Raw genomic sequence first — 26,524 nt, 5'->3', positions numbered from 1 at the left:
GATTACGGGATTGGATGTAACGCTCATCAAAAGATTCGATACTCTCCTTCGCGCATTAGCATCTGGGTATAATATCAATATCCAAAGATTTGAGATATTTGCGAGTGAGACTAAAAAGCTATACATAGATCTCTATCCGTGGTTTTATATGCTTGGTACAGTTCATAAAATCTTAGTGCATAGTACTGATATTATAAAATCAGCAATTTTGCCTATTGGTCAACTTTCTGAAGAAGCGTGTAGCCACGAATAGAGATCTTATGAATATTTTACTTTTAACATCCCTTAGTTAACAGCTTAAGGGAGATACCCAAGAAAAAATTTAAAAGCCTGACTTCAGAAGTCTTACATTTACTGTCCTCCGATAATGTTGAGGAGTCAATAAATACCCCATACCCCAGTTGTTTCAAGCTTTCACAGTAATGATGATCATGTCTATTCCACAAGTGACTCATCGAATGACAGTGACGATAGTGAATGGGAACATAATTATAAAAGAAAACTTATGCTATAACTTTTTCCTTGATCAGTAAGTAGTAAAGTAAAGTAAAAAGAAGTAAAGTTTAGAAAAAAATAAGAAAAAATGCACATATGGCTGACAAAATATTATACTTATAATAAAATACTACATATGAAACCGAAAATATCAGGAAATAATTTTGTCCAGCTAGCTTGTTCTACGCGAAACACTGTGTGCCGTGGTGTGATGGTAGCGTGCCCCGCCTACCACACTGAAGATCGTGGGTTCACGCCCTGGGCAAAGCAACATCAAAATTTAGAAACAAGGTTTTTCAATTAGAAGAAAATTTTTCTAAACGGGGTCCCGCTCGGCAGTGTTTGGCCTTGCGGCGTCTGCATAAAACAAGTAGGTCCCGTCCCACCAATTTGTAGGAAAAATTAAAAGGAGTCGCGCTTTAATGGGTAATTCCAGCCTATAGTATAAGGAATTGTTATGACAATTAGTGAAATCGAGAACTAAGTTATTTAGGTCGAGCATCTTCATGCGCCGAATGATTAATTTCAAACATTTTTTTAGTTATACACTATGAATGTCTCACAATTTTATTACATTCGAAAAACTTGTAAATTTCACGAATGACTATCAGTTATGACAAATATCAGTTAGTTTAATTAAATGTCAACTTACTTCCCTAAGCGCCATCTGTTGGTAAGTAGTTAAATGTTTGGATGTTTTCAAATTGAACATATGCCTCTAGTGTTCAACGGTAGGTGAGATATCTTTTTGCTATGGTGAGAAATCTTTCTAATAGTAATCTGTGAGAAGTTGCAATTATTCATTTCATATTTGCCAAAAATATGCATTTAAATATATTTTGCTAGAATTTGCCACGGTGCCTTGATATTGCATTTCAATTTTATTAGCGTGTGTGAAATTAAGAAAATTAAGTCGAATCATGTGTAAGATTTTTTTACGAAGCTTTTTAACTTTAATGTTCTCCTTTAAAGTTTTCGTCTAACTACCCCAACCCTAAATGGTAACCCTACTCAAAAATGTCCCTATTGTAATGCGTAGTGAAATACCTTTCGTTTGATACCCATATCGGCATATCTTATACATTTTTTTTTTAATTTGGGATAGGTGGCAACCCACTCAAAAATGTCCCTATTGTAATGCGGAGTGAAATACCTTTTGTTTGATACCCATATCGGCATATTTCATGCAATTTTTTTAATTTCGAATAGGTGGCAGCCCTAAATGGCAACCCTACTCAAAATTGTTCCTATTGTAATGCGGAGTGATATACCTTTCGTTTGATACCCATATCGGCATATCTCATGCAATTTTTTTTAATTTCGAATAGGTGGCAACCCTTCTCAAAAATGTCCCTATTGTAATGCTGAGTGAAATACCTTTCATTTACAAAATTAGTATCACTACTAGTATACTGCCAAAGTTAATTTTCTACTACAATTTTAAATAAAAGGGATTGAATTATTCCCCGTAAAAGCAACCCGTCTTGATTTTTAAATTTTGGAGTGTCAAAGCTTTGCCAATATTAAAAAACAAACCTCTGGTAATTGAATCATGGCGTTAACGGTTATTGCTCGTAGTGTTTTGGCTTTCTTTATATGTATTAGTTTCGTTTGAGGTTTTTCCGTCAATTTTCATACAGAATTAGACACTCTAGGAATCCATTTTTGAAAAACTTCCCGGAAAGCTAGAGTAATGAAACTTAGAACCCGATGTCATTTTAACTTGAGGGAAAAAACTGTTGCTAGGATTTCAGGGATCCTGAAAATTCTAAAAAAGGAATAAGGAATAGGATAAAGGAATTTTCCGATAACTATAAGGTGTGATATTTAGTATAACAGAGTTTTCTGGATGGGACAGGGATTGAGATATTCACGGTTATGTGGAAAGTCCACTTACAAAATGTGGAATCTTGCGACAGCTATTTGAGTAACTTCCCGTTGAGCTAGAATCTTGAAACTAAAAACTTACTTCAGAACCCGGTGAGAATGCAGCACGGGAAAAATTTTTTACCTAGGAGGTCCACGGATCGTGAAAATTTTAAAAATCTTCCAAGCTTGGAAATATTGCTTTCGAGTTTTAAGGAACTTGCCGATGATCTAAAATTTTGAACATAGCTTTAGGCTTTATTACTACGTTGTAATATTTGGAATAAAAAGTTTGCTTGATGGTACGGGGATCGAGATACTTAGAGATATTAAAAAGTCCATTTACAACATTTGGAATTTTGCGACCGCTATTCGAGTAACTTCCCGTATATCTAGATTCTTGAAACTAAGAACGTATTTCAGAATCCCACGACAATGCAGCATGAGGGAAAGACAATTTCCATAGGTGGTCCAGAGACCGTGAATCGTCTGAGATGTGTTTTGCTTTAAAGTTTTAAGGAACTTCCCGAGAAAATAGAGCTCTGAAAAAAGAAACTTAAGACTTAATTATGTTATAATATTTAGGATAAAAAAGTTTTTACAGAGGTCAAGTTTAAATTTAAATATCAAAGTTCAACCAGATTGTGTCCTTGTTTAAAGAGACATTTATCGTTTCTTTTGGTCGATTTTTATGAAGGAAATACCTACTTAAAAAAATTTTTATTTTCCTTTTTTATCATATCATTTTATAACAATTTCTTTAGGTATGCATAAGGAAAAATTTATGTACTTTTATAAATATTTTGTTCTTCATACCACAGAAAACTATCGACTCCAGTCCAAGTACGAAAATCATCTTATTGCCAAGGTAGCACTTTTCCAGTTCGTGAACTCGTTTCTGTCGCTGTTCTATATAGCTTTCTACTTAAGGGATGAAGATAAACTAAAAGAAGTAAGTAACTATAACTCTAAATGTCGCAGCTCTCTTGCCAGAGGTGTTTTTCTCGGTGATTTTGAGTTAAAGAGTTTACATGAAAGTTTTATATTACACTTTGGATATGCTTCCCGAGTTTAAATATCCTTAAATACATGGTATAAGAATGAAGGTAGTTCCATTGTCAGTTTTCGGCCGCCACACTGACTACTTATCAAATTAAACAGATTATGACATTCAGTGCTACCATCACAACTAAAAAAAACTTTTATTTTTTTTGGCTTGAAAAATTATTGCAATTTATTAACTTACCAAAATTTCAAATATGTATATCACGAGAAAACTATTTTGCTCCACATATAGAAGTCGGGCAGAGTGGCTCGCCATTGTCTTCCCTATGGTTTTTAAAGAACCACCAACAACAGTTGACGCTCAGAGTTAGTTGGGGTATATAACTTCAACCAACAAAGACCCTGTCATAGTACCGTTAGTAGCGTTCGACTAGCCGAAAGCTTTAAATATACCCGATATGTCGCGTTGTCTCGAAAATATCGGACGCTTCACTTTATATTATATTTTCATACCGTAACCTTCAGCTTTGATATCTTTAAACCGCTTATCATCAAACGGCTGGTCAATATCAGATGCGGTCAACCGTCGATCAAGTAGATATATCTCCGAAATCGGCCCATTATTTGAAAAGCTATTGACATTCACAAATCAATAACTGTGGCACAATCTTTATCCAGAAAAACCGATTTCTATAACTGTACCTATAGAAAGCAGGAATGCATTAAGTTTTTAGTAAAAGCTTTGAAAGTTTTATAAATTTATTTGAATTGAAAAAAAAAAAATTATTTGTCTCGTTATTGGCCGTTAGTGTTTAGAAAAACTGAAATTCTTGATTGAGCTCAAGGCCATTGGATGTGTATTTTATTTTGTGGTTATTTTTCAATATTTCGACTTCAGTCTGAAGTCATCCTCAGGACTGGAAATAACATAAAACATAATTATTAAAACCAAAAAAAGGCATCAACCAACACTCATTACTTACATACATCTTAAGCTACTCTTTGAAGACTAAAAAAGCTCTACAATAGTTATATGTAACAAGCATACATTTGGTATCGACCGAAAAAGTAAACAAACAAAAGAACAGTAATCGTAAACAAAATTCATAAAAAACAATACATAAGACAGCAATCAGATGATCATCCCAACATGTCATAGTTGTTGTCCCGACGACGAACGAACATACATACATATATGTAAATAATTCGATCAGCATTGTTTTTTGTGCCTAAAGCGCCAAATACACGACACGAACATTTCCGCGAACATTCCCGTTATGTCATGTTTCTGCGCCCTTTTCTGTCGTGTATGGTGGTGTTTGCCAGTTCGCGCAAATGTTCGCCAAAAATCAAAATATTTTAATTTTTGGCGAACATTTGCGCGAACTGTTCGTGCGTGTATGGCGAAATAGCTCATAATCGTAGTAATTTCTGAACGGAACAGACGTGCGCGGAAAAGTAAAATGGACAATAAAAAATTTCTGAGTGAATTTATTGAAATGTATAAATCTTTGCCATCATTGTGGCAAGTAAAAAGCAAAGATTATTGTAATAGAATTAAAAAGAATAATGATTATGCGACTTTAATCGAAAAATTAAAAGAAGTAGATCCTGATGCCACAAAGGATACAGTTATAAAAAAATAAGTAGTTTGCGGGCGCAATACCGGCGTGAATCAAAAAAAAAGAGATAGTTTGAAGTCTGGTGCTGGTGCTGAGGATGATTATGTTCCTACTCTTTGGTGCTATTTTTTATTTTTATTTATATTATTTATTTATTTTTTTACGCTTTATTGCCACAGCGAGCAATATTGCTGCAGCACAATTGTTGTCCGTATTCATCGCTGTCTGAAAGAGAACTAATGTTCGGCCAAAAGTTCGTATGGTGTATGGCCAAAGCTGCGAACAAGATTGCGGAATGATCGCGAAAATTTTCGTGTCGTGTATTTGCCGCTTAAGTAACAGGTTGCGGTATGCATATGCACAATCCGCTGTGTATGATTTGAAATTCATTTTCCTGTCGCTAGGGGCATAGTACAGGTTTACAAGTATGATATGTATGAGAAGGAAACAATTCTTTTCTCTTTCTAACACACTGCCGTTTGACACTTCGGTCAGTGTTAAACTATTGTGGAACTCAGTGGAACCTGCGTGGAACATGCGTTTGACACTCAACGAAGTGTCAAAATTACCGGGGTTGCTGTCGTGGAAGCGACACAGGGAAACAAAAAAAGGAGCGGAATATCAGATATGGGTTGCTGTGATACTAAATTTTTTTGAACGAATTTAGTATGAAACTGTACTGCACCTATATGGGTCCTACAGAAAATTATACAAAAGTCTTTAATTGGGCTATCTGAGGACACGTAGTTATTCCAGTATTAAGAATACAAACACGGGTGCTAAGTTTTTCTACCCGCTCAAAAGTTCTCCTCGAAAACCAGTTTGAAGCCGAGGTCGACTGCAATAACCCGTCCAAAAATGTGGAAAGAGAAATGAAAAGACGCGTTTTATCCTGTTATCAATAGTCCAAAGGCAAAAAAGTATTCGAATTATTGGAAGCGAGGCAAAAACGCCTCCCCCGACAGGTTTGGTCGTGTTTTAGCAATCGTCCCCGGTAATAAAGTATCACAAGTTGGCAATTAAAATTGTCCAAAACATATGGATTTTAAAGAGAGATGTAATTTAGTGCTCGTTTGAAAGTAAATAAGGATATTTTATTTGTAATTTTACAATAAAAATTTTACGCAGTTTTTGTTAGCTGCTACTACACTTTTCTTGGACCTAAAAGGTACAACAGTGCCAAATAGCATCCACAAAAAAAACGAACAAGAACAAGCATTTTATCAGGTGAGCGTGGCTGTGTATGTGCGTGCTGCTACATATCCTACTTGTAGACCTGTACTATGGATAGGGGTGTCCAAAATATGTAGCATTTCTAATATAAATCGTTTGTTATAGTTTTTCTCTTTTTCTAAGATGATTACATTATCGAAGTCAGGGTAGTGTCCGGTATCCTTACAGTGGGATGTTAACGCCGTTTTGTTGTCCGAAAAATTATTCCTTAATTTTATATTTGATTTGTGTGCAGATATCCTTGTCTTGAGTTTTGATTTTGTAGTACCCACATATACCTTCTGGCATACGTGGAACCCGTCGCCATTACAAGGAATTTTGTATACCACATCGGACTGATCCTGTATGGGTATCTTATCTTTCATGTTACTGAAAATATTACGCAGAGTATTGCCGGGAAATCGTTATCCTCGGGTATATTTTCGATAATCTTCTTGTTCTCAGGGTGGAAAATTTTGCCGCTTATGGAAAAACCCGTTTTACAAAATTATTGGCAGTATTTATTATTAAACTCTTTTCATGGTTTGAGTTGAAGTTTATAAGCCTCCCAGATGCGGTTGGCTTTCTGTACCAATTTATCTTCAACTTGTTGTTCCCCTTAATTATTAGTGTATCTAGAAATGATATCTGTTCATCTTTCTCTATCTCTATCGTGAACTTTATAGATTTGTAATAGCTATTAAGAACATTAAGCATCACGTCTGCGTGTTCTGTCTTGATAATAGCGAATATGTCATCCACATATTTCGTTAGTAATCGTGGTTTGTTTATCGAGTCCGTCTCAAACCTTGTTAACATATCCTCCATTACAATGTCCGCTACGACAGGTGACGCAGGTGATCCCATCGGCATCCCTGAATGTTGCTCATATATTTTTTCATTGTACTTAAAGTACCCGTTATCTTTTATGCAGAACTTGACCACTGTCATGAAAAGTTCTTTGGTCATGGAGGTGTGTTCCTTAATCTCGTTCCACTTAGACTCTATAATATCGAGAGCCAAATTTACGGGATACTCGGGAATAACGAAACAACATCAAACGACACTAAACTCTCATCGTCATAAACATATGTATCTTTTATTTTATTCTTGAATTCTATCTCGTCTTTAACATTATATTTCGATGACATAGTCAATTTTTTTTTAATTTTGGAAAACAAATTGACATAAATTGTAGGACGGAGAATTGACAGAAGAACAAATGGGCCTGATAGGAATGCCGCTCTTGTGGATTTTGGGCAGACCATATATACGGGGAGCATTGGACGTTTTACATTTGAGACGAAATTTTTCTTTTAAGTCAATAACTTTATTGTTGTACATTTCCTCTACTATCTCATTATTCTTTTCTTGCAGTCTATTAGTGGGGTTTCGCTTCAACACTTTGTAAGTAGTTATATCATTAACTATACTCTGCACCTTTTGGTCGTACTCTGATATGTCCATTAGTACCGTGACCTTACTCTTGTCTGCATTTAATACTAAAAGTTGCTTATGTTCTTTCAAAAATTGTTTCGTGGAACGAAGTGTATATCGTGTAAACTGGTCTCTTACCGAAGTTGTCTTTTTGCTCATGTGATTTCTTATAAGTGTCGTTAAGTTGTTCCGCTCAATCTCTTGTGTATCTTTATCTTTAATTGTTTGGATGTAATTTTCCCCATCCGCTATCATTTTAAATACTGGAACCTGTTTGTTATCTGTTGGTAAAGCGTATTTGGGGCCAAGAGAGAGATCTTCAAATGATAAAATATATAAATCGGCCACGTACGTCGCAGGATTGTGCGAAAGAATAAAATATTCTAATATGTATGATAAAGAAAACGTCCGACTTGCCTTTACATATGGCAATAGTCTGCGGAATATTTTCAGTAACATGAAAGATAAGATACCCATACAGGATCAGTCCGATGTGGTATACAAGATTCTTTGAAGTGGCGACGGGTCCCACGTATGCCAGAAGGTATATGTGGGTACTACAAAATCAAAACTCAAGACAAGGATATCTGGACACAAATCAAATATAAAATTAAGGAATAATTATTCGGACAACAAAACAGCGTTAACATCCCACTATAAGGATGCCGGACACTACCCTGACTTCGATAATGTAATCATCTTAGAAAAAGAGAAAAACTATAACAAACGATTTATATTAGAAATGCTACATATTTTGGACACCCCTAATGACAAGAAAATGAATTTCAAATCAGACACAGCCGATTGTGCATATGCATACCGCAACCTGTTACTTAGGCACAAAAAACAATGCTGATCGAATTATTTACATATATGTATGTATGTTCGTTCGTCGTCGGGACAACAACTATGACATGTTGGGATGATCATCTGTTTGCTGTCTTATGTATGGTTGTTTTTTGGTTTTGTTTTGTTTACGATTGTTATACTCTTAGTATAACCAATTAATATAAATTTATTTGAGTAATAATAATATTATTTATTGAAAATAAGTTAAAGGAAATTGATGTTTACAATTGATAGAAAATTGAAATATATAAATTTTTAAAATTCATTGAAATCAAAAGAAAATATAATTAATAAATTTAATTTTTATATTACATAACTAAGTGGTACAATAAACAAGAACCCCTACATTTACTCCCCCTCCAGTGAAACATAAAGATAAGTATTAAGTATATTCTTTAAACAAAAGCAACAAAACTAGTTAATATTAAAAGTAACCTTTTTAATTGTTTGTGCAGGTTCAGTTGAAAAATTATATGAGATGTGAGCAGGTTTTAAATGATCTATTGACATAGCTTTGATAACATTCTAAAGGTATTTTTTGTTTCGATACGACTTTATAAGGTCCTTCATAAGGCGGATTAAGTCCTGAAGTCTGATTAACTTTTACAAAAACATATTCACATTCCTCAAGAGATTTTGGAACATAACTCATATCTTTGTTATGATGTAAAATTTTTGTTACATTTTGATTGTTAATTTTTTAATAGTATTATTCACGGAATTCTCCAGGAACTCGAATAGTTTGTCCATAAACTAACTCAGCAGGGGATGATTTTAAATCCTCTTTCACTGCAGTACGTAACCCTAATAAAATAATAGGTAACATTTCTGCCCAATGAATTGAATCTCCTGAAGCTATAATTGAAGTTTTGAGTTGACGATGGAATCGTTCTATCATGCAATTAGCTTGTGGATGATAAGCAGACGTTTGAATTTTATGTGAACCAAGAATTTGAATGAGTTCATTGAATAATTGAGATGAAAATTGTGCACCTTGATCAACAGTAATTTTAAGAGGACACCAAATCTAGAAATATAATTTTGCACAAATGCTTTTACCACCGTATGTGCAGTTATATTTCTAAGAGGATAAGCCTCTGGTCATCTTGAATGTCTATCAATAATCGTCAGAATATATCTATAACGATCAGATGGTGGAAGTGGTCCAACCAAATCTAAATGGATATGTTCAAATCAGTTGGTATATCAATTTTCTGTTTAGGAGGCTTAGTATATCTTGAAATTTTCGATTGTTGACAAGAAATACAGTTTGAGACCCATTCATTTGTATCCTTCCGCATATTAGGCCAAAAATATTTTGATTGAATTAAACGCCTGGTCGCACGAACCCCTGGATGTGACAAAGAGTGTAATTTTGAAAAAAATATTTCTCTCATGGAACTCGGAACATAAGGACGCGGTATTGAGCCAGAAATATTACACCAAATTTTAAAATTATGGATTGGAATTAAAATTTGTTTTAAATTATTCTTCGATAATGGAGAAGATATTTGAGTTTTAAGAGTATCATCAGTTTGTTGTTCAACAAACAAAGTATCAAAATGAATATCTTTTGCTGAAAGTGAATCTATTTCTGGAAAACTTGATAATGCATCCGCTACAATATTATTCTTTCCAGATATATGCTGTATATCATTCGTGAATTCTGCTATATATTCTAAATGTCGCGTTTGTCTGGGAGATCTTTCAGTCTTTGAATTTAACACATATGTCAATGGCTTATGATCTATATATACTGTAAATACTTGAACCTCTAAAAAATGTTTAAAATGTTTAATAGCTCTATATATTCCTAAAAGTTCCCTATCAAAAGTTGAATATTTACATTCTGCAGGACCCAGCTTCTTAGAAAAATAAGCCAAAGGTTCCAAAATATTATTCTTTAATTGTTGTAAAACTCCTCCAATTGCAACATTTGAAGCATCAACAGATAAAGATAATTTTGAATGCCCATCAAAATGATTTAATAATGTATTTTGAGCAAAAAGACTTTTCACTTTATTAAATGCTTTAAGTGATTCATTAGTCCAGTTAAGAGTTTTACTCTTACTTTTATTTGCTATATTTTTGGTAATTTTTATAGCCTTATGCGTTTATGTTATGTTAATAATAATGAGCTTAAAGGCCGTGGTTAAATAAAACACAATGTTTAAAATTTCATTGGTTTTTTTAATTTGTCATTATTTCGGCTTCAGTCTGAAGCCATCTTCAGGACTGTAAGTAAACACAAATGTATAAAAAGGGGACATTCATTTCAGATACATGGTCATTAAAATTTACGTTATGCAACTAGGTATATATATAAACGAGACACAACTTACACTTGTGGTTATTCTTGATCGACTGATCATATGTTCGGAAAACAAAAGTAAAATAAACATAATAAATGTATACAATTTTAAAGTACAGTAAGTGTAAACTAAAATATGCCCAAACAAATATATAGGGATACAAACAATAGAACAAAAAATATGTCGTCATCCAACATTATGATTTGTTGATCCTAAATATGCTGCTAGCGGAAAAATTTCTGTACGCTGCTTTCTTTCATGTGCGCCGTGAGACTTGCATTTTGTGTTGTTGCTTAAGCAATAAATTGCGATATGCATATGCGCATTGGTCTGTGTCACTTTTAAATTAATTCTCTTATCATTAGGCGTGTTCATAATGTGGACTATTTCCATGGTGAAGCGCTTATTATATTGTTTCTCTATGCCCAATATAGTAACATTCTGGAAATCGGGATAGTGGCCCGTATCCTTATTTTCCAAAGCGTTGTAACTAAGTTTAATATTGGACTTATGGCCGGAAATCCTTGTCTTTAATTTTAATTTTGTTGTCCCCACATATACCTTCTCGCATAAGTGAGACCCGTCACCGTTGCATGGGATTCTGTATATTACGTTGGATTTCTCATCCTTTGGAATTCTGTCCTTTGTTTTAAATTTGTTTCAATGTATTTTTGTATGTGAACGCTATTTTGACCTTTTCTTTGTCATATAAATCCGATCTCCTGATCCTCTCTGCTATTCTTGGGACATAAGTTATCGCTTTGTATATTTTGTTATTTGCTTCTTCGTGTTTACGTTCATTACGTGCTCTGGTATAGAAATTTCGGACCAGTTTATTGACCAAGCTCACGATCATCAAAAAAAAACTCTACAGGAAAATGAGTTTCCAAGTAGCTTGGTCAATAAACTGGTCCGAAATTTCCACATTATGAACACGCCTAATGATAAGAGAATTAATTTTAAAAGTGACACAGACCAATGCGCATATGCATATCTCAATTTATTGCTTAAGCAAGAACACCACCGTGGTGTGATGGTAGCGTGCTCCGCCTATCACACCGTATGCCCTGGGTTCAACTCCCGGGTAAAGCAACATCAAAACTTTAGAAATAAGGTTTTTCAATTAAAAGAAAATTTTTCTAAGCGGGGTCGCCCCTCGGCAGTGACTGGCAAGCGCTCCGGGTGTATTTCTGCCATGAAAAGCTCAGTGAAAACTCATCTGTCTTGCAGATGCCGTTCGGAGTCGGCATAAAACATGTAGGTCCCGTCCGGCCAATTTGTAGGGAAAATCAAGAGGAGCACGACGCAAATTGGAAGAGAAGCTCGGCCTTAGATCTCTTCGGAGGTTATCGCGCCTTACATTTATTTTTTTTTTTTTAAGAACACAAAATGCAAGTCTCACGGCGCACATGAAAGAAAGCAGCGTATAGAAATTTTTCCGCTAGCAGCATATTTAGGATCAACAAATCATAATGTTGGATGACGACATATTCTTTGTTCTATTGTTTGTATCCCTATATATTTGTTTGTGCATATTTTAGTTTACACTTACTGTACTTTAAAATTGTATACATTTTTGATGTTTATTTTACTTTTGTTTTCCGAACATATGATCAGTCGATCAAGAATAACCACAAGTGTAAGTTGTGTCTCGTTTATATATATACCTAGTTGCATAACGTAAATTTTAATGACCATGTATCTGAAATGAATGCCCCCTTTTTATACATTTGTGTTTACTTACAGTCCTGAAGATGGCTTCAGACCATGGTACAATTACCAGGTAGAAGCATTAGCGAAAATGCAACCCTCCCGTATATTTTGTTGTTGCCGATTGTACATAAACTGTCAATCGTTCTTTCAGTTTCTTCTGTCAAAAGTGATGAAAGAAGAAAAATATCACATGTAATTTTCGTCAACAAAGCCAAAACAAAAAAAGAAAAAAGTTGGTTTGCTGATGAAGCTGGAGGAAAAATGCATTTTTAATGGAAAATAAAGGTAATTAGCTGATTTTTAAATGATGTATATTTAATTTATTGTTATTATTTATTTACATATAGCAGCTGAATCACTTCTTCAACGTTTCCAGCGCATCAACTCTTGGTAATTCTATACGACAGATAATATGCGTCCATAAATATCGAGATAGGTGTTAAAGACGCGCATTTACCTCGACAACAATAATCAGAAGGCGGAGGTAAAATATTTTGTGTTGGACAAGAGATATTTGCAAAAGAAGTTGAAAATTTCCAATTGAAAATTTTCATGTGCGCGTTGTAATGTTGATGATATTTGTACCCACAAAAAAAATTGTGGACATAAGTGCTTTGCGCAGATATAGTTTTGGTCTCCAAACCGGTGTTGGACACACCCAGATTAATTTTTTATAAGCGCGGCCGAAGGCCGCCAGCGCAAAAAGGCTATGGATCCCACCCCGGTCTCGAAGCACTCCGTCATTTTTCGGTTTTTTGGGAATATCTTTTGAACGAGCTAAAATTTTTCTTTTCCGCCTTCGGATTATTGTTATTGGATTTGGCGCTGCATGAGAGAGATAAGAAATTTATAGATTTTCTGTCGAAACGTTTATATGATCGCATCATACAAGATTATCACATGGTATATGCATGTAATGGTGATCCAGAGCAAAGGTATAGTGGTTTATTAAATTTATCATTTTTTATGGCCTTAAAAGATGTGGCGTTGTCTAGTGCCTCAGCATGTACTTCTGCATCACTGGAACCTACGTGCGATTGGAACTGATGAGTATTTGGCACATAGTTCAATAAGGTATACGAGTTTACCGTACTGAATTGTTTAGTTATTGTTAAATTTTTATAGATTTGGTATTGGTTGTTATACCACCATTGAAGAGGTTGATTATATTACCGATACCTGCATCAAACATGCCGAACGTTTACGTGAAATGTCTCCATTATGGGAGATGGTGCTAGAACCAATTGATTTGAAAAATATCCAATGGTCGCAACATTAATTTTGTTTATGATATATAAATAAGGGACCGTTTTGTATTGTATGCATCTTTTAGTTTATGTATTTATATTCCAAAGCAGTTTAATGTAAAGTGAGATACAACTTTGTAGGAATTATATTGTTCCTACTTTATCTGCCTAAGGTCGTTATTTTGTAGTATTAATATTATATTGAGAAATGCTATTGCTAAATGTTTTTGTAGTGGACCTTATTTTCAATACATGTATGTATGAGTGCTAACGTTACTGTGTCCAAGAGATGTTGAAAATCTTTTAATATTAGTAACCTAATAAATATCGAAGATACATATATACATAATCACGTTTAACGTAAACTCGTCGTGTCGGTATTTGAGGTGCAGATTTCTTTGAAGAATATGTACTCCATGTCTTTAGATGTAATCTTTTTTAATTAAAAAAAGCACGGTTGTGTTGGATACTAGTTCAGTTGTAGTACTGGCTTCAATTACGGTTCCGGGTTTTCCTTCTGGCTCTATCCAGGAGGCTTTTGTAGCAATTTCGGCTTTAGGTTGGATCTGGTATCGGTACCTGCTACGGTAAAAGTTTGGCTGGGAATATTTCCGTTTTCAACTCCAGTATCGGTTATACTCCAGTTTTTTTCTTGTCATCATATGGATGATATATATAATCCAAAAGTAAATCTATAGCATGTAAAACATAATTGTCTAGCAATATTTTCTCTTTGCAAACTGTTTGTGGCCCTGATAAAGGCAGCTTTTCGTAGGTATAATTGTTTAGCATTTTTTTCTCTTTGTTGACTAGTGGTGGCCCTGATAAGGGCCGTTTTGCGTATACTTGTATAGCAGATTTTCGCTCTTTGTAAACTAATGGTGGCCCTGAAACTAGGGAAGGTTACTGCGTCTGGGTTTCACGGCTTATTCGTGGTACATCATGCATATCCGTTTGTGTGCTGCAGCTGTTCCGTGCGAAGTATTGACCTTTCGCTCCAACGGTTTCACTTAAAAAAAAAACATGTAGAAGGGACTTTATTATTTATCCTTCGTCCTTCCTTCACGTTGTAGCGGCGAAAGTATTGTCCGATATTTTGGTAGATAACTGTAGGAATGACCGTTGGGGACGATGAGACAACTTCCGTTTTTTGCAAAATCTTGATTAGCACTGCTAAGTTATACATAAAATCATATTATATTTTTTATCTTACAACATTCGGCAAACAATATTTACATCAAAGACGGTAAATATAGCGATGGGGTGGAGTTGGGCATCAAATTTTTTTTTTTTTGCTTTATTGAAAACAAAATTTGATTTGCTTTACAACAATTTTCTCAAAAAAAAACAATGTTTTTGTGCGAGAAGATAGCTTATCTCTTATGTAAAACTATATGCCATCAATATTAATGAGGATACATAGAGAGTGCAGCAGTAAGAAAAATAAAATAAAATAGAATTAAAAGAAAAGAAATTAGTTTAGCTGTGAAATAACGTATCATAAGTAATGTTTTATTTAAATTTGTATGATTTAAATAAATACATAACTTATTACAAGTAACGTATGATTTAAATACCATTTCCGTATATTAGTTAAAATAAGAGGAAAATTAGCAATTACATTTTACAGCTGAATATTAAAATTATAGTTTGCAAAAAGTAGGCGTTTGACTTCAGTTTTAAAGCTTTGCAGATTTCTTGCATTTTTAACTTCATCTGGAAGTTTGTTGAATAATTTTACACCATAGTGTTTTATTGATTTTGCACATCTTTCTGTTCGAAAAAGACGTGGTTTGATATTTGTTCGAGTTCTAAGGGCATATTCTGGGGTTTGTTCTTCTTGTATGTTCAAATTATGTTTAATTAAATTATTTTTTATTTTGTAGAACGCTATTAGCCTATTACAATATAACAGCTCACTTGATGTTCTCCGCGGTAAATTTAAAATGTTTTTAATTACTTTATTTTGTGTTCTTTGTAATTCATTTATAAGTTGCTCTGTGCAAACATTCCATATTGGATTCAAATAGTTAATATATGACATGAACAAAGAGTTGTATAGCAGCCATAGTTGTCTTTTTGGAATTAATTTCCGATTTCTATATATCGAGAAATTCAGTGGTATTAATTTCACTATTTGCGAATATCTAGCCTATTACAATATAACAGCTCACTTGATGTTCTCCGCGGTAAATTTAAAATGTTTTTAATTACTTTATTTTGTGTTCTTTGTAATTCATTTATAAGTTACTCTGTGCAAACATTCCATATTGGATTCAAATAGTTAATATATGACATGAACAAAGAGTTGTATAGCAGCCATAGTTGTCTTTTTGGAATTAATTTCCGATTTCTATATATCGAGAAATTCAGTGGTATTAATTTCATTTTCAGTTTGTTTATGTGTTCTCGCCAATTTAAATTTGCATCAAACCAAATGCCAAGGTATTTTAGACTCTCGACCCTCGTAATAAAACTACCATCTAGATGAATTCCCTTCAGATCGTTCATACCGGGAATATTTTTATAGTTGTTAAATATTATAAAATTTGTTTTCGAGATATTCATTTTCAGCAAATTACGTTCAAACCATTTCGAAAGTTTCTTTATATCCGTTTGGATATTGACTAATAGTTCGGCTAGAGTATCAGTAGCATACAAGAATGTCCCGTCATCGGCATAAAATTGCGGTTTTCCATTTAACTCGAGTTTAAATATATTATTGATGTATATTACAAATAGAGTTGCAGCTAATTTTGATCCTTGTGGAACACCAGTTTTAATAGTTTTGGTTATACTTCTTGTATCTTTTATTTGGACAAATTGCTTTCTATCAATTAAAAAACTTTCGAAGAGTTTAATAGCAGTGCCATTAACTCCCAACTCTCTAAGCTTTTGTATCATGATGTAAAGATTTACTGAGTCAAACGCTTTGCTAAGATCAATCGCCAGCATAGCAACGTATTTTTTTCTATCTAAATTTTCATATAGAAATTCTGTACAAGCGATGCATGCGGACAAAGTACTTGAGTTTTCTGTAAATCCAAACTGATTATCGCTAATTATGTCATTACTTTTAATGAATTCTTTCAATCTGTTTAATAAAATACTTTCAAATACTTTGTCAATTGTACTTAACTTCCTTATAGGTCTATAATTTGAACAGACTTCCTTGCTTCCACTTTTGTGAATTGGAACTACTGATCCAATTTTTAACTCCTCTGGATACTGACCACTTATAAAACATTCATTAATAAATTTTGCTAATGGAGCAGATAGTTCGTCTTTATATTTCTGTACCAGTCGCGCAGAGATTCCGTCAGGTCCGTTGGCCGACTTTGGGTTAAGACTACCAATTGCTAAACGTACTTCTTCGGTATGGCACTGAGATAATATAAAAGGGTGTATTATTCCATTTACCGGTTCCGGAGAGTATTCAAAACTGTCTGGCGTATTTATAATGTTTAGAAAGTAATTATTAAAAGCATCAGCTATCTCTGAAGGGTCTGTAATATTGGTTTCATTATATTCTATCTGCGTGATATCTGAGAACGACGTATTATTCTGTCCATAAACAAGCTGATTTAAGATCTTCCACGTTTTAGTGCTAGATACAATATTTTCTTCTATTTGCCTTCCATAGAACTCTTTTCGTGCATTGTTCATTTTGTTGCGCGTTTGGGTCTTGAAAATCCTAAATTGGTTTTCGAAATACAAGTTATTGATGTATTTCCTCTTTAATTTGTAAAATTTGTTTCTCTCTTTGATTAGAGATAATATATCTGTAATCAACTAAATCAGTTAGGGCATGATCAATGATGGTTTTAGAGCCGTTGCCTTTTCTTGTATACATCTCTTTATTCAGACTATTTAAAAAGAGAAACCCTTTATTTAATACCGCACTTACATAGTTACTGAATTCTCTATTTGACGCTAAAAAATTCATATTAAAATCTCCAACTACGATAGATCTCTTCCATCTCAAAATATCGTTTTCGAATTTTTCCACGAAAGAACTAATATCGCACGTGCAGAATCTATAGACACACGAGATGTCCATATTTGCTTTAATTAACTTTATGGTCAAAAAGCTACTTCCTTCATATTCTAATTCAGATACTAGAGAAGATGGAACCGTTCTATGTACAAAAATCGCGCATCCACCTGCTCTATTTGATATACGATTTGCAAAATAAGCATTATAATCTTTCAAGTTGAAATACTTATTTTCTTTTTCGTATATCCAAATTTACTCTCTGAGTTCCCACAATAAGGTCACAGGCCTGAAAATGGAGCGAAAAAGTTAAGCCATTTTAGGGAAGCTAATGCCACAAGCTTTTTCCAAATTTTTCCTCTTCCTTGATCTTGCGGGGTAATTCTTTACTTTAGCTCACAACTGCAAAAATGTCGGGAGGTGTTAAAAAAATGCGTTTTGGACTCAGGACGACGAATCCGAAAGCGAAAATTAAAAATTTTATTTCTGTCAAAAAATATTCCCAAAAAAACTGAAAAATGGCACCGGAGCGCTCCGAAACCGGGGGTGGAATCCATAGTATTTTTGCGCAGGTAATAGTCTAGTTAAGGGGTCGACTGCTAATACGCTACCAATATCGAGAGAGGTGTCAAACGACGCGCCTTGACATCAGTATTAATAATCTGAAGGCGGAAAATAAAAAATTTAATTCGTTCAAAAGATATTAACGAAAAACCAAAAAAAGACCCGCGGGTACCTCCGAAACCGGGGGTGGGATCCATAGTAATTTTGCGCAGAACACCTTTCTGCGTTGGCGGCCTTCGGCCGCGCTTATAAAAAATTACCATGGGAGACCAAATCTATATCCACGCAAAACACTTTTACCCACAGTTTTTTTGTGGGTAAACAACATCATCAAAATTACAACAGCAACATGAAAATTTTCAACTTTGTAAATATATCTGGAAAGAAATAAAATTTTCAATTTCCGTTTTCGGATTCGTGGTCCTGGGTCCAAAGCGCGTCTTTTTACACCTCTCCCGATATTTTTGGACGAGTTTTAGTAGTTGTGAACTAAAGTAAAGAATTACCTAATAAATTTTCACATCAAAAGTAAATAAACAAAAAATGTAAACATAAACAAAGTTTGACATTTTATAACCACCTTCGAATGAAAAAAACATTTAAATGCAACTCTGATGCTTTTACCTGGTTATTGTACCATGCTTCAGACTGAAGCCGAAATATTGACAAATTAAAAAAACCAATGAAATTTATTTGCTATAGTTAAAATTTGAAGTAAAGGAAGAAGATCTTCTGCAATCATTGGAATATAGCGATGGTAATAATTAACCATTCCAATGAATTTCTGAAGCTTATTAATAGAGTTAGGTTTCTCAAAATGTGTAATTGTTTCTATTCTTTCAGTTGATGGTTTAATACCATTGTTTGAAATTTCATAACTTAAAAAATTGATAACAGGTGAACCAAAAACACACTTTGTTGGTTTAATATTCAATCCATACATTTCCAAACGTTTAAAGACAATCTTTAAATGTTCAAAATGTTGTTCCTCATTTTCACTCGCTATTAATATATCATCAACATAAGCAAAAACAAAATCTATTCCAAAAAGAGTTTCATTTATAAACCTTTGAAAGGTTTGGGCGCTATTTCTTAAACCAAAAGGCATACGAAGAAATTCAAACAAACCGAAAGGTGTTGTAATAGCCGTTTTAGGCACGTCTTCAGGTGCCACTGGTATTTGATGATACGCACGAACCAAATCTAACTTTGAAAATATAGTTTTGTTTTTAAAATCTATGCTCAAATCGTGTATATGTGGAAGTGGATAGCGATCTGGTACTGTAACAATCAGCCCAATTCTAAACGAAAATTCCGTGCGAGTTTTTTCCCTTCTCCCATTCCTCGTATTATAAATAAAAATTCCTTGTGAGTTTTTACACTTCTCCCTTTCCTCCCATTCTGAACAATGTTCGAAAAAGCGGAAACCGGTTATGGGAGAAAAGTAGGTATTATGAATGTGAGGGAGAGGGAGATTTCTCTGCCATTTTATAGGAGTTTTTTCACTAGTTAAATTAAAGGGAATGCATCAAAATAGTTAAAGGAAATTGGTTATTTTAAGAAAGAACACTTATTTGTGCAAATTTTTGCTAAAATATGTATTTACGTTCTACCACAATATTCTCACTGTTAATACAACAACAACAATATTCTTTATTTTAAGTCGAAAAGTATATCATAAGCAACGGTAAAGCTCTTGGTATACATATTTGATGCAGCCATCCGAAATTGCGCAAGGATTTTTTAATAAGGCTTAAATAGATTTTGGCATATGACGAAGGACGAATTCAACTCAACTTGGCCGCCAGAAAATTGCTTTGCTGAATGAAAGCAGGCACCTCCGGCAGATTTGTGTTATGCGGCCGTCTTCTTCTTATGTTCCGCTGTTGATGTTGCTGTGGCACCAATTCATTACTCATTTCAGTGAATACCACATGAAATGCTATAAATACTGTGCATTGTTTATATTTTTTTTCTTAATTTCCAACAAATTTGCAACAATAATTTAACTTTTCAATTTTTTAAACAGAAGAAGAAATGTGCAACGAAATTTCAATTGACAAAACAGCTGACTTCGAAAATTCGAAATTCCTATTCCCCAATTATTGTTCTCCCTAGGAGAACAGAATTGGAGGAATATTTCCGCGGGAATAAAAAAATCCGCGAGAACAAAATTCCGCGAGAATATTTCTTCTATAATCTCCACAAGGTTGCCAATCATAAATTTTTTTTTTTGGAACCAAATGCAAAGGTGAAGCAACAGAAGAACTTGAAGGTTTACAAACACCAATTTTGACTAAATATTCAAATTCTGTTCTGGCCACTTTAAGTTTAATTGGATCTAAACGACGAGGTCTTGAAAATGGTAAAACTCCTTTGGTTTCGATTTTATGCACAGTATTATGTTTAACTAGTTTGGTGTAATTTGGTTCTGTTGTAATTTCAGGAAATTGTTTGACAATTCAGAAAACTTTTTAATTTTCAATGGTAATTTAAGCTCGAAAATTTCGCTGAATCCAAAAGAACCTACTACTTTTAGTTTTGTTCCTGAATCTATAACCAATTTATTTTTAATATCCACTAAAAGTCCAAATCTTTCTAAAAAAATTGCACCCATAATTGGAGTTTTAATATCTGCCAAAATGAAAGGAAAATGAAATTCACGCCTTAGTCCTATATCTATTTTAAGTAATTTTGAACCAAAAGTGTGGATAATTGCTCTGTTTGCTGCTGATAAACTTAAATCGGACTTTCTCTTAAATTGTTTAAATTTTGAAAGAGGAATAACTGAAACAACAGCTCCTGTATCCATTAAAAAATTAAGTTTGTTTTGCTTATCAAAAATAAAATGGTCGCTAGATGGTTTGACATTTCTTCTATCATCAGCCACCGGCATGATAGAACGATTCAGTTTAAATGATTTGGTTTTATATCAAAAAATTAAATGGTTTAATACACTTAACTGCGTTATTCCCAAATTTCAAGTGGTACCAGCAAATATTGTTTGGAGAATTTGATCGTTTCCTTAAATTTCTTTTATTTAATTTGTTAAAATTAGTTCGCTCATTAGATCTCGATCTTGTGCGTAATTCACTTACATCAAGAGTTAATTTATTTAAATTTTCACAAAGTACAGAAGTTAAATGAGTTAAATTTTGAATTGTTTGTTCCAAAGAAGAGTTTTGTGAAATTGACGAAATCTGAGGTTTGATATAAAGAGTAAGAATTTTGTAAGCAATAATAATTTTATTTTCTATGGTTTCTTTTTCACAAGACATTAAATGTGCTTGAACTTGTTGTGGGTTTTCGATCTCCAAGCTGAGTAGGTATCAGAGAATAGTCGTTCTAGTCGACTATCTTCAGATTTAGTTAATCTCTCACACAATAGGGGGACTCATGTAACCGTATAAATGCCTTATAAAGTGTGTAAACGTATAAATTTATCTAGTGCGTAAACGAGCTGTCAAATTTTGTATGAAAAATCATTTACACAATTTGTATAAATTTACGCGCACATTTCATTGTGTAAACGCGGTAAACTCAAAGGAATGCTACCTTGCAGACATTACAGCAGGCATTTTCATCAGAAATCTCCAACATCAGCAAGTAAAGGCGTTTTAGTTTTTATTTTTCACTTAATCTTGTAATTTTTTGATGTGTATAACAATCAAAAAAATTTTGTTTGGCACTAATACCGCTGATAAACAATCAAGTTTATCAAGAGTATTACGTTCATATAACCGCGTGTGTAAATGGATATAATTTTACACCTTATAAGTTTATATGCTTTCATGAGTCCCCCTAATGTCCTTTTAATTGTTTTATATTTGTTTGTCATTGGTGGTGGACTAATGACATGTAATATCTTAGAAACAATTTCTTGAGGAAGAGAAATTAAAACATTATGAAATTTTACCGAGTCATCAAGTATATTATTTATAGAAAATTCTTCTGCATGAATAAGCCATACTTCAGGATTTTCATACCAAAACTGTGGTAATTTTAAGAATTTGTTAGCTTGTTGATTGTTTGAAAAATATTGAACTGAATTTATAGGAACTGATTGGAAATTTGAAACAGTTGGTGTTGTAAGTGTATTTTGTGTTATTAGAAATTTCGTTATTGTTGGAAAATTAGAAATAGTGGTTGTTTGCGTTGCCATTGATGTGACTATTTGACTATTAGTGATTGAAGTATTTGATTCAGAATATATACGCAAATTATCTTGCATTATTATTGATGTGGTTGTTGGACTATGTGTAAGCGGCATACTTTCAATAAAAGTACATAGATTTTCTTGAGATCTGGTCAGAACCATAATATTTAAAAATGAAATAAAATAAAAACAACTGTTAAAATAAATTCACTGGAGATGGATTTACAATGAATCATATACATATAATATAATACTGTAGAGAAATTACATATTTGTATAGTCCAAATAACTTAAACTAATTATTGAAAATGTTTGATTATATAAATATAAACGGCAATAATTGAAATCACTTTCTTGGTAATTCTTTTAAATTTTTTAAAATAAAGAAACGTTTGTATTAGTTAGAATATTAAAAATATTCCTTTAATTATTATAAAATCTTTCTATTGATTTGGTGATAAGAGTTGCAATCAATATAGTATGTATATAAATTTTATTTTTTAAATATATATATTTTTTTAAATGTGTTTTGTTTACTAGTATCTAAGGATACCTGGACAATTCCAATTGATGTATTTTACAGCGCTGTTAGGGTTTGTCCACTAATATTGTTTGTTTAAATTCCTGCAGTTCCGCAAATATTATCACCACAATAGCCAGGTTCTACTGCTTCGAAATTGGTACCAATAACATAACCAGTATAATATTGACTTTTATCGTTGCTATCACCGCGTGTTTAGTAGGAAATGTAATAAAAGCACATCCTTTATAATGTCACTTGAACCGACACAACTAATTCCGCCAATTATTTAAAATAATTGTTATACTGTTCGTAATAAGCTGGATCGACATATGTTATACTCTTAGTATAACCAATTAATATAAATTTATTTGAGTAATAATAATATTATTTATTGAAAATAAGTTAAAGGAAATTGATGTTTACAATTGATAGAAAATTGAAATATCATGATTCAATTACAAGAGGTTTGCTCGACAGCCAAAATTTTTGACAATTGCGGCCATCTTGCTCCCAAGTTGAACTGACATCCCCTGACTGTGTTGCTTCTTGGCAAGTTTGTTTAAAAAAAGGAGTTAAAGGCAAAATCTTAGAATAAAAATATATTTCAGCAACACTTATATCTATTTGACGTTGTAATTTTTATTTATTTTTGAAAAAAAAAAAATTGTTTTGGTCACATGAAAATTGGTAAGTTTAGACAAAAATTTAATAATGAAGCAATATACAGGAACTATTCTTTATTTTGCAGATGTTAAGCACTACGAAATACCCGCTGCTGCAGTTTAGTTGTTGTGAATTCGATTGCTTAGTTTGAGGTAAGACAATTAATTGTAAAACATAAATTTAAAATTTATTCGTGACCATTTTTCAGATTAATCAAAAATAAAGGACACCCATCCAAAACCATTGTGACGGTGAGTGACACATTTTAAGCACACATTTTAAAGTATGCAAATTAAAGTTTATGTTGGGTAAATTGAGTTTTTAAAAAACTCTTGCACTTTATTTCAATGCCGCTCAAAAACTGACTAAGCTTTACATTTTACTCTTATTTATAACTTACAAATAGTTTACAATAGGCATATTGAATAGGATGCTTATCTTAATACGATACCTTAGTCATTTTACTCCTGGCATTGCATCAGCTGGCTAACACAATGTCAGTATGTGGCAATGGAATGTTACAACGGATTTCGTAAATAAATCAAATAGCAACGTTTAAAAAATTTTTTTATATTTGCCACCTGATTTGAGTGGAGTCATGTTCCTTAACTCCCCCCTTTCTTCAGATGAAACGTCCCTGTTTCATTCAGCGAATTAGTTAATATTTCAATTTGAGAACTTAAATTTTTAAATATCTTTTCACTAATTTCAGTTTGTTTTCTTTGCTTAAATATTTTGTATTGATTAGCAGCTTTGACTAATACTATTATCATAAATATAACTGTTAATATTATTAAACTTATCCAAATTATGGGTTTTGATTTTATTTCACCTTTTATGACATCAATAAAGTTTATATTTTCAAATTTTAAATTTAAGTCTTCAGATTCTATATATTTAACAATTTCAAAGCTACTGAATTTATTATTTTTTACATATTTCCATATTTTTGCATCTGTGTTCTCATAAGTTGCATTGTCAATCTTTGACTGATTTTTAAAAGTTATGAGATAAACTCCATTTACATTACATATGATTTGGGTAACTTTTTTAAGAGTTTCGATAAATATAGTGCAATTTATGAACACATACTCTTGTGTGGAGACTTAAATATTGATTTGCTTGTGGAAAACGATCGGTCCAAACATTTTGTTGATAGCATTTCAGGCGTAGGATTGGAAGTTGTAAATAAACTTGCTACTCGTTTCGGACCCCATTGCAAACCTAGTTTACTTGATGTATTTTGTGTGGCTGACATGGGCAATGTCTTACATTTTGATCAGCTTTCTCTGGGAGGTATTAGCGACCATGACTTAATTTTTTTGAGTTATAATGTAGTTTTGCAATCTACGAATACTATCTCCATTAGCAACCAGTACGTTCGTGATTTCAATAGAATCAATATCAGAGCTTTAGCTGCTGAAGCATCTTCACTTCCTTGGAATGACAGTTGGTTTGAAGCAGACATAAATAAAAAAGTTGAAAATTTTTCCAATTTGGTTAACTACCTATTTGATAAATATGTCCCACTTAAGAAAATTAGAGTGAACAAAAATAAGCAACCATGGTTCAGTCGAGATGTACTTCAGGCAATAAAAGCAAGAAATAAAAGCTATTCACTTTGGAGGAAATCTCCTTGTGAAGAAAACTGGCAGGCTTATAAGATATTGCGAAACAGAGCTACGAAAATTACTAGGGATGCGAAAAGGGGTTATTTCCGAAGCAAACTTGATGTATGTCTACCACCAAAGATTCTCTGGAATAATCTAAAACAACTTGGTATTAAGAATGATTTAAAATCGGAATGCTCGATTGAGGCTGATGTAATGAATGATTTCTTTGCTACCAAGTTACCGAATGAGAGTGAGTCAAATATTTCCAGCGACGATTCTTTGCTTGATTGGTGCAGTAAATTTAACTTTTCTAATATTACTGAATCTGAAACAATACAATCCATATTTTCAATAAAATCAAATGCAACAGGGGAAGATAAAATAAGTCTAAGATTTATTAAACTTATATTACCATATGTGATTGCGCCATTAACGCATATTTTAAATTTTGCTTTAACATCTCTAAGTTTTCCTGATGCTTGGAAGGTGGCTAATATTATACCTATTCCAAAAAAGGTTAATGCTTCCCAACCATGTGATTTTCGGCCAATAAGTATTCTTCCCTGCTTATCAAAAGTTTTGGAAAAGCTCTTATCGAACCAGATTAGGAAATATCTGACTGAAGAAAATTTGCTTTCGGAAAATCAATCAGGTTATCGCATTGGACATAGTTGCTCAACCGCTATGCTCAAGGTTTTAGAAGACATACGACCAAAATTTGACAATGGCGAACTCACAATTCTTACGTTATTGGACTTCTCTAAGGCATTCGACACGGTCTGCCACAGAATTCTCCTGCATAAGCTAAAAAAATATTTTGGATTCAGTAGCGATGCTGTGAAGCTGCTTGAGAGCTATTTGACAAACAGGTACCAACGGGTAATATGTGGGGATCGTGGATCCAGGTTATTACCAGTAAAATCTGGGGTTCCACAGGGTTCTATTCTTGGTCCAATTTTATTTAGTTTGTACATTAATGACATAGAAAAATGCTGTCGTAAAGTATCCATTCACCTCTACGCGGATGATGCTCAGATATACCTTTCTGCCCCTCTTGGCTTAATAGAGGATTTATTTTGCCGATTAAATGAAGATTTAGAAGCTATATTTCAATGGTCTAAAAAGAACAAGCTACACCTTAATGCATCCAAAACACAGGCGATCGCTATTTCACATTTTTCCTACAATCTGAATGGCATTTCTCCGCTAGTTATAAATGGAAGTGTTGTGAAATATGAGAAGAATGTCAAAAC

The 26,524-nt window shown here is 33.2% G+C and overlaps 1 protein-coding gene across 15 annotated transcripts in view; it reads left to right on the top strand.

Moving 5' to 3' along the window:
* Window positions 1-26,524, top strand: part of wwk (white walker) — a 600,820-nt gene that overhangs the window by 232,961 nt on the left and 341,335 nt on the right. For all 15 annotated transcript variants that reach the window (XM_067765914.1, XM_067765921.1, XM_067765915.1 and 12 more), the window contains one exon: window positions 3,183-3,313. In XM_067765914.1, coding sequence (XP_067622015.1) covers window positions 3,183-3,313 — 131 coding nt within the window. The remainder of the gene's footprint in view (window positions 1-3,182; window positions 3,314-26,524) is intronic.

The sequence above is a fragment of the Eurosta solidaginis genome, chromosome 2 (genome assembly GCF_040869045.1).
Source record: "Eurosta solidaginis isolate ZX-2024a chromosome 2, ASM4086904v1, whole genome shotgun sequence".
Taxonomy (NCBI): Eukaryota; Metazoa; Arthropoda; class Insecta; order Diptera; family Tephritidae; genus Eurosta; species Eurosta solidaginis.
Note: the sequence above shows the minus strand (reverse complement) of the source record. Positions and strands in the feature narration are given on the sequence as shown.